This window comes from Lonchura striata, chromosome Z (genome assembly GCF_046129695.1).
Source record: "Lonchura striata isolate bLonStr1 chromosome Z, bLonStr1.mat, whole genome shotgun sequence".
NCBI classification, from domain to species: Eukaryota; Metazoa; Chordata; class Aves; order Passeriformes; family Estrildidae; genus Lonchura; species Lonchura striata.
In genome coordinates, this window is record NC_134642.1 from 18400990 (window position 1) to 18413200 (window position 12211).

At 35.8% G+C, this 12211-nt stretch overlaps 1 protein-coding gene across 44 annotated transcripts in view; it reads right to left on the bottom strand.

Moving 5' to 3' along the window:
- PTPRD (protein tyrosine phosphatase receptor type D) overlaps positions 1–12211 on the bottom strand; it is a 1155761-nt gene that overhangs the window by 42800 nt on the left and 1100750 nt on the right. For all 44 annotated transcript variants that reach the window (XM_077790475.1, XM_077790477.1, XM_031507373.2 and 41 more), the window contains one exon: positions 10452–10627. In XM_077790475.1, coding sequence (XP_077646601.1) covers positions 10452–10627 — 176 coding nt within the window. The remainder of the gene's footprint in view (positions 1–10451; positions 10628–12211) is intronic.

The following is a 12211-nucleotide window of genomic DNA, read 5'->3' on the forward strand; positions in this document are numbered from 1 at the left end:
CAAATGATCAACATCCACAGCCTTTTCTGCATCCACCAGGCAGGTCATTTGGCCATAGAAGGAGACCAGGTTGGTCAAACATGACCTACCTTTTATAAACCCATGGGTCTGATACCCTGTCCATCCTGTAAGTGCTGTGTGATGACACTCAGTATAAACTGTGCCATAATCTTACTGGGTACAAAGGTCAGGCTGACTGGCCTAAAATTACCAGGGTCTTGCTTCCCACTCTTTTTGTGAATGGGTGTCACACTGGCCAGCTTCCAGTCATCTGGAACCTCACCAGTGAACCAGGACTGCTGGTAAATGATGGAGAGTGGCTTCACAAGCTTATCGGCCAGCTCCCTCATCACCCTGGGATGGATCCCATCTGGTCCCATGGATTTATGAATATCCAAGTGCCTCAGCAGGTCTCTGACTGCCTCCTCCTGGAAAACAGGGGGACCATTCTGCTCTCTGACACCATCACTCAACCCATGATCATAAGTTGTACAGTGCCAAAACCACTACATATGAAATCAGAGTAGCTCTCAAATGACTAAATACATTAAGAAAACTTTTTAAGTACCATAGAAGTAGATGTATATATAACTAATTGTAGGCACATTCTCTTAACTTGCCTCTCAAACATGCACATATTTTCTTTCTCTGTATTTCTTCCACTCAGACCATGCAAATCCTTTCTCTTTATGGAAGTACAAGTATTCACTGAAAGCAAAGTTGTAAAAAAATGTAAATGCATCCTTTTTCATTACAAATGAGAAGCATGAGACATTTTCAGACTTGAAGGGTTTCAGCTAAAGAGTTCCTAATATTCGTGGATATTCACACTTCAACAAGTCATAGACACTAGAGAACATGCTGCTATGCATCAAGAGAGCTGAAGGAAGTGTATTTCCATATGAACATATGAATACAAAGATTCCTGACATTCAAGGGTAGAGAAGTAATTTTCCAGTATAAAGTTCCATCATTCATGCTGAAAAGCTCCTTCAGGTGATTCTTAACAAATGAACCAGCTGCTTTAAGCCATCTAAGATTATAAGGACAAAACAAAAAAAGATCAGGAAAGAGACAGAAAATTAGGGTAAGGCAGATATATATAGCACATGATTTGCTGGAAGAACAGTGTATTAATCATGCTGACTATAGAATACAAAATATCAGTAATACATAATTTCTTGCCATGGTTCTCTTACTAAAAAGAGACTTGCAGACTGAATTTTCTATAGTATTTTCAGATGATCTTCCTTCAAAAACAGAAAAATAATAAATGTTAATAATAATTATGCAATAAGAACAGTAGTGCCAATTAGTGGCGGTGGACCCTGTCTCAAACACTATCAGGCTAATTTACTGCCACAGACATTTCAGCTAATATTTTGTCTCCAAACAGTTGTTACTCTGAAGCCATTTTCTTTTTCCAGCAATGCCTTGCCATGTAATGATTAGTCTGATTTGTCTCTAAAGCTTAAAGACATTGACAATAGTATTTGAGATTATAATGCAAAGATAAAAGAAAGAACATCAGAGTACAGACATGTTTTTTGATTTTATTTGGACAAGATTTGCTCTAGTGTCACTCATTGACTTCAGTCTAGGTCTAAATGAAAGACTAAAATATAAATTCATAGTCACAAATAAGTTTTAAATTTTGGTCTTAAGTACAGTAGCCCCAAGAAATATTCCAATAAGAATTTGGAGGCAACACAAATAAAGAATAGGCTAATCAATTAATAACAAATTTTACTCCTCTACTAAGGCTTCAAATACACCCTCATTACACCCTTACTTTCTGGAATTTCTGAGCTATGGTTAATAGGTTAACAGTTAACACTGAAAGATAATTAATTAAAGAGACTATCCCCAGAATTTTTTCATTCTGATTCTTATGAAAGAGTGTGGTATGGTTATAAAAACAAATAGAAACAGATATTGAAAGGAATATTAGGCACATTTAAAAGTGTTCTCTATCTCAATTTTCATCTTCATCTTTACAAGAAAAGAACAGTTCAAAATTGTATTGCTGATATCAATGTGAGATGTCTTTTTTGAGCTTTTTCTAACAGCAGGGAAGGCATGGTTTTAAGTAATTCATTTTGAAGGATGAGTCTGTCAAACAGTTAAGTTCAGCAAGATTTTCCAAAAACGTCTTGAAAAAGTTTAAATGAATGGACTGACTGGAAAACTGAATGTGCTGACTACTTTTTGTTTCATCCTCTTGTACTCAGGGCTGATCACTTGGTACAGCCTGAATAATCCGTTCACTGAATAAGATATTACAGGATGAAGAACATATTGAACATTTCAGCCTGCTATTCAAGTGCTGTAATGAAGATCTACTATTTTCCATAAAAGAGAACTACCTTTTCAGGATGATATGAATATTATGTAAAATATCAGTTAAACAAAAGGATCAAAAGAAAGAAACATCAGATCAAAAAATTTCTATTATTATTGTGTCTTTGGTTCACTTGAAACAGAACTAATACATGAAAAGGTGCATTGGAAGGTATTTTGTGGACCTAGAGGTCTCAGTCTGGATTTTGATTTTTGAATGCAACTTCAAGTCAAGGTAATCTTTCTATAGCTAGATGAAATTCTTTATCTCATAAATGTATTTCATACAGTTCCTGTAACATGAGCCAGAAAAATCCCCTAGCAAAAGTATTGATTAGCAACCTCAGTATCCATCTGTATCCATTAACTTCCTTAGAACACATGAAAAGCTCTGCAAATTATGCAAATGTAAACAATAATATTATTTTTCAGAGACAGCTAGAAGAACTTAAATTTTCCTGATTTGTTGCTTGCCATAGAGGACAACTGGCCTTGAGTTTTTCACCATAATCTGCTAAATAAGGAAAAGTAGGATAACTTTTTGATAAACAATACTAAATCCACTCTCTGACATTTTCAAGCCTCAAATTGCTTGACAGAACACCATGCGCTGAAGTAATACACTACAGTGGTAAACCAAACATGAACTCATCATGTGTCCAGAGAGGGTGAAGCTGGTGAAGGGTCTCTAAGTCCTATGAAGAGTGGCTGAGGATACAATGGTTGTTCAGTCTGGAGAAAAGAAGGTTCTGGGGGTACCTTATTGTGCTCTAGAACTACCTGAAAGGAGGTTGTTGGGAGGAAGGCGTCGATCTCCTTTTCCAGGCAACCAGCAACAGGAGAAGAGGAAAAGGTCTCCATCTGCAGCAGGGGAGATTCAGGTTGTATATCAGGAAAAATTTCTTCACTGAAAAAGTGGTTAAGCATTGGAACAGGCTTCCCAGGGAAGTGGGAGAGTCACCATCCTTGGAAATGTTCAAAAACGAATGGACATTTGGTACTTGGTAGAAAGTTGGATTTCATGAAGGTCTTTTCCAAACGTAATGATTCTAAGATTCTACATTCACTCAATTTTGAAAACAAATACACAGAATTTTTTATATTCTAACCCAAAATGTCAATGGGCATTTTCTACATGTGGAATAGTTCCTCTGTCTGTATTAAAAGAAGAATTTTATGAGGTAGTAGTACATGTCTTACCTCAAGCACAAAGCAAAGGAATTAAGAAAATAAATTCAAATTAGAGAGTTAGAATATGGTTTTGACTAAACAACTTGCTATACACTTGCTTCAGGAAAGTTATATTTTTATAGAAAACCATCAGTTTACCCTAACAGCTAAAAGAAAGCACACAGAATGATTACACAAAAAAATAGTGGTTGCCTTGAAAAATATTTTTGGCAATACCAGGTATTGGAGCTCAAGACCATTTCAGGCAAAACTCTGATGCAAACAGTTCTTGAAAACTTGTAAGGGTAGAGACTGCAAACAGTATCCTACAAAGCTTGCTCTATTCTTGACATTACATTTTGGAAGTCATTTAAGAGTTCAATATAAATAATCTTTGCTGCATAGCTTATTTCCTCCTCCTTAAAACTCCAAAGGCAGGGAGTTTTTTAACAGCCTTTCATATGCTGAAAGACTACTGTGGTTTCCTTCACTGTCTCATAAATAAAATAAATAAAAATAATTTTTACTATTTCTCAAGCATTTGATCATTACTGTACCCTTCTAGATTTTCTCTGATTTATCAATATCTTTTCACATGGGACATTAATTCTGTATGTTCTCAATTTCAAGTGTATACAAGCTGAAGTAACCTGACTTTAAGCCTATTTAGTGTGTAAAAGCAAAATTAACCCTACTTATAGTATGGCATTTTCACAGCTATTTTCCTGGATATCAATAGTCTGAATTTTAGTTGAGGCACCTTGGCACAGCTCTTCTACCTGAAATGTGCCTAGAAAAAGAAACTCTAAGCTTTATTGCATTAGATTCTTGCATGCATTAAGCATCTTTGACTGAGTATATTTCAGTCATAGAAACTGAGAGCTGATCATGTTCCTGTCCTTGTGCCTCTGAGAATCCTTCCATAATAAACAGTCATGACTGCGTTTTACAATTCTGACATTACAACTGGTGACTCTACCTCATAAGACGGTGTAGGAATTCTTGGACTGTAGCCATGGCATTCTCTTACAGTGAAAAAAACCCCAGTACAAACCTACACATTTTTATTTTTGTAAATCTGGTGAACACATGGTGTACTTGATTTTGTGTTCTTTTTTTCCCCCAGTTCTCTCATTCATTCTTCATGTGACTCATATCATAGCATTCAGCAAACACTAAAGAAGTGAAAATTTTGACAGACAGTACATTATTGGTACAGAAGGTATTGGTTTGCCATTAAAAGTAGGGAATTAACAATGATAAAATTGCACATTTAATTCCTCTTTAATAAAATGATACATTTATTATGAAAAAATGCCATCTGCAATGTGTCCTATCTACTATCTGCTGACTTATATGCTAACTTACCACTTGCAGCTTAAAGACATGATTTTTTTGGTTGCTACAAAGCATAGCTAAAATTTCTTTTTATATTTTCTTATATAAATATATTTCACAACTTTAAAAAACCCACATTTTTACACAGCTGTGCTGCCCAATATGAAACACTAGTGAAAGTTTTCTGCAAAAATCAATTACATTTTGCCTAAATACAATAGAATACAGGTGCACTTGGGACTGTATTGACAATTTTCTTAAATTAATTTTTAAGTGTACCTCCTGCTGACTTCTCTATTCCTTTAGTGAAAATGTCTAATTGCCACTTATTTTTGATGCAGTATTTTGATAGGTAATACCTCCAGTATTACCCAAACATACTTAGGAGGAAAGATCTGAAATTTGCTGCAGAAGCCCTGCGCAACAAATGGAAAACTAACTTCATTACAATCGCATAAAAGTCTGCTACATCCATTTCATACAGGAAAGAAAACTGCATTCATAGTTTTCTGTGTTTATTACTTACTGTGGTGCAGGTACTCTTGCTTTGTCTTAATATGAAGTCAGATAGATTAGATATCAGTTCCTACTCTGCCATCAGCAAATGAGGATTCAAGACAACTCTTAGCAACATGCACATTTTGAGAAAAAAAATGTAGTGCTTTTCCCAGACCTGCCTTAATTTTTTCCTTATCTATAGCAAGACTTAGAAATCTTAGCCTGCCAACGTCTGTTTCTAAGCTGTTTTTACTAAGGTGTCCCAATGTACAAGTGCATTTTCTACTCATTGTGCGTTTTGTCCTATTTCAACTTGAATAAACCTTCCCTGATTTAATTTATTTTATCGCCTTAAAAAAACCCAATCAATCCACTAAACAAAACAAACCCCAAAGAATTATTTTACCTACCTATTTCTACTGTCATCCATTTTCCAGTTTTATTATGCATGGAATAGTCTATAAATCTATAGCAATTTTCTTGAAATATTTGGACACAAGTGTTCTGATGCTTGACACTTGGAATAACAGGAGATCCTATTTAGTATTTCAGCAATACCAGGAAAAGTCCCTTTACCTTTTATTGTGACAGTACCATCTCTCCTGACTCTCTCAGGCATCAGTGACAAGTTGAGACACGGTAAGGCCAAGGACTTTCAACTAGCTTTTGATGTTCTTATGGAATAAATACAGGACCCATGCAAATAATCACATGTGCATCAATAATGGGGAATAAAATCTGAGAGAGGATACATCAATTTTCTACTGATCTCCCCCTTCCCAATGAAGACTCAGGATGTTAAACCTTGACAAACTAAGATGATTATTCTACGTGTATGGGGTTTTAGATATTTTTTGCTTATAATATTGATGATGATGATATCCATTTCATGACAGTCAAATAGGTGTTTGGATCAGGCTAACAGAATGCCACAAATGTAGTTCCCTTATGTATTCACTTAGTCATTAGCAAATTTGAATGAAGCTTATAGTATCACTAAGAAAAATAAAGTCTTCCTGATCAGAAATGAAGTTCAGAATCTGGCTCAATATCAACTTGATATTGACATTATACTGTTATTTGGCTTCTAATATTTGAGTACTTGATAGTGTCATTATATTTTTATTTAGCTTTGACCTGACTGGGTTTTTTGTCAAAAGATTTTAAACTAGGCAATTGGGTCACAATACAGAAAATATTATAATGAAGTTAAGGAGGAAAGTATTTTCTATCAGTTCCAAGATAGCACAGCAAATGTATTCAAAAACAGAACAACAAAGCAAAGAAGGAAAGGACTGAATCCTTTTGCAAGCAGACAATCTACAACAGTATCCTACCCTGAAAAAGGAGGAAGGACTAGATATTTCTTGTCAGAGGCAACGTTATGTTTTTCTATAGAGATTTTTCATCTGATCATTCACAAAATTTACTACAGCACATGAGTACTCAGAACATCCAATTAGTTGAGAAGAGCAAAAAAACCCACCCAAAACTCAGCAACAACAACAAAATTTAATCTGTACTACTTGGGGTGGAGGAAGAGACAGAGAAGTTGGAAAGAGAGGTACCACACATTAAAGTTTTATATGTTTCCTATGTTTCCTTAGTATAACACACAACTGCTTTTCTTAATCTCTAATTTACAACCTTCAATATTGTTCTTTTATTTCACTATGATTAAACTTGTACCTGTGACAAAAATGCTACTAACACTGTTCAATGCACTGCCAATGTGCATAATCCTTTTTGATACAAATTATTTTCATGAATGATCAGACTGACTTTCTCTTGGAGTCTGGTTTAGGTCAAGGGAAATTCAGGTGATGACATTTAATATGAAACCAACTAAGTATGAAAGGTTATAAGTGAAAGACCTTTTTTTCCTGCAGCTTCCTTATAGGCAAACAAATGAATAATGAATTCACTGTAACATCTTCATTTGATCTACTCAGCTGTAAAATATGAGCATTCTGAAATCTGAAGTCACTCAGACATCTTACACATGCTAATGAACCAAATTTCTTTCTGCAAATTCAATTAAAAGCCTCATCTTTATCTATGCAGTCCAGGTTATAAAGTCTGATACCAGGTTGCAGGACTACATAATGAAAGAAAGCTAGCTAAACAGAAATGACGACATGGAAATGGAAAGCAGAAAGTCAGAGGGAGAAACAATCTTGCCTTGCAGCAGGAATAATGATCAGGCTGCCAAGACACAAAAGCAATCAAAACAGAATCAAAGGAGAAAAAGAAACAAAATTAGCAAAGCTCTTCATCCATAATAATATGTAACAGTGCTTATATTTTATGTTTGAAATTTCACTTGTTTTTCTGCTACAAGAATATGCTATATAAAAATGATAGCAACGAGAGAAAAATAGCAATGTTGGGTTTTTTTTCCTGCACAAGGATTCCCACTGCTGCCCCACCATCAATCCCATTAATTACATTACATGCAGTATGAGAAGAGGTAACTGGTATGCCATTTCACAAAGCTGCTGACTCTGAGATTGGGAGCTGAGTTACATACTGGATAGCTGGTATGTAACGCACTCCAAGGAATGCATCAAATTCAGCCTATGAACATAGAAGGCGTTAAATTATGCACAAAAATTACACAAATATAAGCAGTGAATGCATGAGCAATTCATTGACTAGAATGTCTAGTTTCACATTCCACTTACAGAATGTATTGCTTCTGAATGCTAATCACTTATGGAAGTGATTATTATTCTGATCAGTGTTTTTTTAGGGTGCAGCCAACAAAGGCTAGAGTTAGCTTAAAACTCTGCTAGGCAATTATTGGAGAGAATGAGAAGAATTTCATTTAGCTACATCAAAACATCCTTCTAGACAGTGACTGTCTGTGGCCTGCAGTATTAAGATAAACTTTCAAGTGCTTAAGTATGCCTTTTGCAATGGGCTGCTTATTAGGAACTGTTTTTTTCTTTGCTCTGGTGTCATTTACCAGTAACTTTAAAGAATTAATTAGTGAGGAAATGGGCAAAATTACATTTCCTCAATTCCAAACAGGCAGTGCCTGGACTAGACAAGGTCTGTAGACCCAAGATAAAACTAAAAATTCTGCTAAAATTACCCTCTGCTATGTACTAATTGCCAACAGGTATGTAAAAGCAGTGGTGTTAATGTAGGTTGAAGTTACATGTGGGAAGCGACTCTATAATTAGAATTGTATACATTGCTTGAACTGCAAAAAGCCTACTCTACTTATAGAAATGACAGAAAGGGTAAAAGAATAAATATATATGTTTTGGTAAGCCTCCAGAAGGGAATGACTGCTGCCAAGAGGTTCATGTTATGTAATCATTGCAATTATAGGTATCCAAGCATATAAAAAAGACATCAATGCCAACACAGTATAGCATTAGGCTATGTGGTGCACTCCGCCCTGTTCCAAGCTGACACATGCTGAAATATTTTCCTTTTGAAATGGAGCTCATCCATGAACTACTGAAATACCAACTATTATCCAGTTACCTCTGTTATATACCTATATTGATTTAAAACCAGTCTGGATGATAAATCTTCTGTCCTCCTCCATAATGTCTTTCTATATTACTGAACTTTTCTTGATCTCCCATATTTTTATGGCATTTTTTAAATCATTGCACAGAGCCTTGATACCTTAGCTTTTTCTACCTTCCACCTGCAGTCCTGCAGCCTGCTTCCCACTTGCAGCTTCCTGCCTCTTCACACAAGCTCCTAGGACAGAGTACCTCAGATTGCTTCCAGCAGTGTTTTTTCTGTGACACTCCTGTTTATTTTATTCACCTCTTGAATTTGAAAACCCTCTACTGTTGTTGGCAGGGTCCCAAGGGAAGTGATGACTACTGATATTAGAATCACCACTTTTTTCTCCCAGTTTCTAATTTTTGCATTTGGTTGAAGTTTCTGGCTTATGATATAGGCCGCATAAACGTGTTTACAGAAAACAGCAGTGAACCAGCTATGCAGCACTCTCCCCAACCAGTGTGTGCTCCTAGTAATGGTAACAGCATCATGAGCCCAAACAACCCATGAGGACTTCAAGTACCTTTTGACACAAAATACTCTTGCTGTAGAAAAATTTTGATAGAGGAACCACTATTGAGGGCTAAATACTTGTTTGTCTTCCTGATTGACTGCTGACAATGATTTTTCTTATTTCTCTTTCTCCCCATCTTTGTGTTCTTCATATCTTCTGTTTTTTTTTTTTTTTTTCCCGTTTACTCCCTCCTTTCCATTAACATCCACTTTTAAAATTGATGAGTGTCACCAAATACGGACCCACTATTAAATCTTCATACAACACACAATGATCTGTTACTACACTTTCTATCACTTTCATTTTCTTATAAAAAACCCTAATTACTATTTTTTATTTCCCTTTACATATAGCACATATTTTATTATAACTTTTCTAATAATAGAATATATTATTTGGACAGTGTCATGCTATTATCAGAAAAATATCCATGTTTCAGTGCTTTACTTTCCTAATTTTAGTTTGGTATGCAAAATTGAATTTGAAATACCACAGATAATTTTTTATTCTGTTATTGCACGTGCTGTTGCAATTTTCCTAGCTACCAGCATGTGCCCAAAAAAAAAAAAAAAAAATGTTTCTCAAGCAAATCCAAATCCTCAAATCCTCACTGATGTTAAATAATGCTGAAGTTATACCATTTAAAACTGATAACTGAATGCTGCTGACATACATTAACTTCCTCACAACAGGATGACGCAATCATATTCTTATTACTACTGGGGATGTAATTCTTTTGGTCACCTCAATAAGATTTCCAACATTGTTAAAAAAGAAAACAACCCCCCAAAATCATTGTGATCAACAAATTAATTTTTTTCCAGAACATCAAAAAATATTAAATAAATGTCATGACTTAGTAGTTTCATAGTGAAAGCAAGATTGCCTATATATAAGTAATTTTCATGCAGACACTTTTGACTCATGGTAACCTAAAAAAAATAAGCCCTCAGTTTTTCACAGATAAAGATGACAGGCAAACATACATGAAGGAAACAGAACACTTACATTACTGATAACTCGGGTACAATATTATTAACCTTGCATAAGTTTTTCTTACCCTGGACCTCTCCTCTAGTTTTGTCATCATGACGACTGTTGCACCTTGTTGTTCCCACATCATTCTCCAGAAGTCACCAAAGGTTTCTGGCAGTGCCCCCTGCGTTGCTATATATGCATTCTGCTTCCTGTATCCATCTATGTAATTGGCATTGATATAGTCGCTGCCTGGTATGCCTGCAAAGAGAGGAGAGTGAAAATACAGGGCAGAATTTCTCTGTGTCCTGTTGTACTGGGGCTGAATAATCCCATGTCACAGCTCATTTGATGAATCTGGGCTTGCTGCATGCCAAATAGTAGATGGGTACTTACAAATGAGTATATGCCATTTGTGGAGTCAAGAGGCATGGTGGTCTCTTTGGGAATAACTATTCTTTTAAAACAAGAGATGTTGCATGATAAGAAGTATAAAAGAAGACTGAAAATCTGTATCAGGTAGAGAGACCCGGGGGTTAACACAGCAGCATTTAAAAGCTGGTCTGATGCTGGCTGCAGGCACCCAAAATATGGCAGTGCTACCTGAGACAGACAGGGAGGATTCTCAATCAGACACCCTGAGTAGGCTCCTCAAACATTCTTGTTGAAGTCATTGCATTTCCTTTAAATACAGAAGAAAAAAAAATATCAAGACTATTAATATCACTGCTATATTCATTTTCTCCATTAAATGTAAAGATAATTGAGTTTTATTGTAACAAAACATATGATGTAAGTCAGATACAAGAAACAGTGAAATTTTCTATATGGTGTATGCATGAAATAATAACCTTTGCATGACTGAATAAGAATTAAAAATGTTAAAAGAAGCGGGATCCAAGACTTGTGTGCACATGGGACCTACACCATTATTTGCTTGAGGCTCAGGTGTTTTGGACAAGACTTATACAGGAACTTTGGCTGTGTCTACTAGACAGACACATGTCCATTCTTAGAGCCCCATAGGAATCAGGCCAGCTCCTAACTGCAATCTATATAACTCAGGGTATGCCATAGGATGTGGGGACTTAGAACATGCTGCCTGCCCAGGCCGAGGAGATGCACTGGCTGTAGTGAAAGTCACATTACTAGTCTGCACTAATAAGGCAGACATGCTTATGGAAATGGAAAAAAAAGGACCAATTCTCAGAATACTGCTGGATTCAGCAATGCAGTGCTCAGCTTTTAACTCAGACAACATGCATGTTGGAAGACAAAGCACTGAGGGAACCATTCTTTTTGTCACTGCTGCTGTTTTAATTGATGACCAGAGAAAGAACTAAGACACTTATGTGAGATCTCAGTGCTGGCTGAATGGCAAAGCAGTGTTAATTAGCTGAATATAGTTATCTGCACCTTAGTAAGTTTTGTTGAAGTAATTGACAGAAGTTATTTCTTTGAGCAGAAATGTATGATCTATATTTATGCAGCCAATCTGTCATGCACAAGTCTACAACCCCAAGAAATGGTGGAGGTTCCACAAACTCTTTCATAAAAGAGTCAAGGTGATGATACCAGCTCCAGATTTATTCTACAGCTATGACTGTTTTCCCTCCACAAAGCAAGAAAATTGAGTTTCTTTGGCTATAAAATAGAATAAATTGTAAATAAATATTTCCCAAGATTTCTGTCAGAAACAAAATATTCAAATAATTTCTGATGCATTATCTCCTGCTGGTGATCCCAAATTGGGAATTACTGGAGCTGCACACTCCTGTCTTTCCTGACTATAAGTGGCACAAATCTGAAAATGTCTTCCAAAATGTTTTGAATTTGAATGGAATT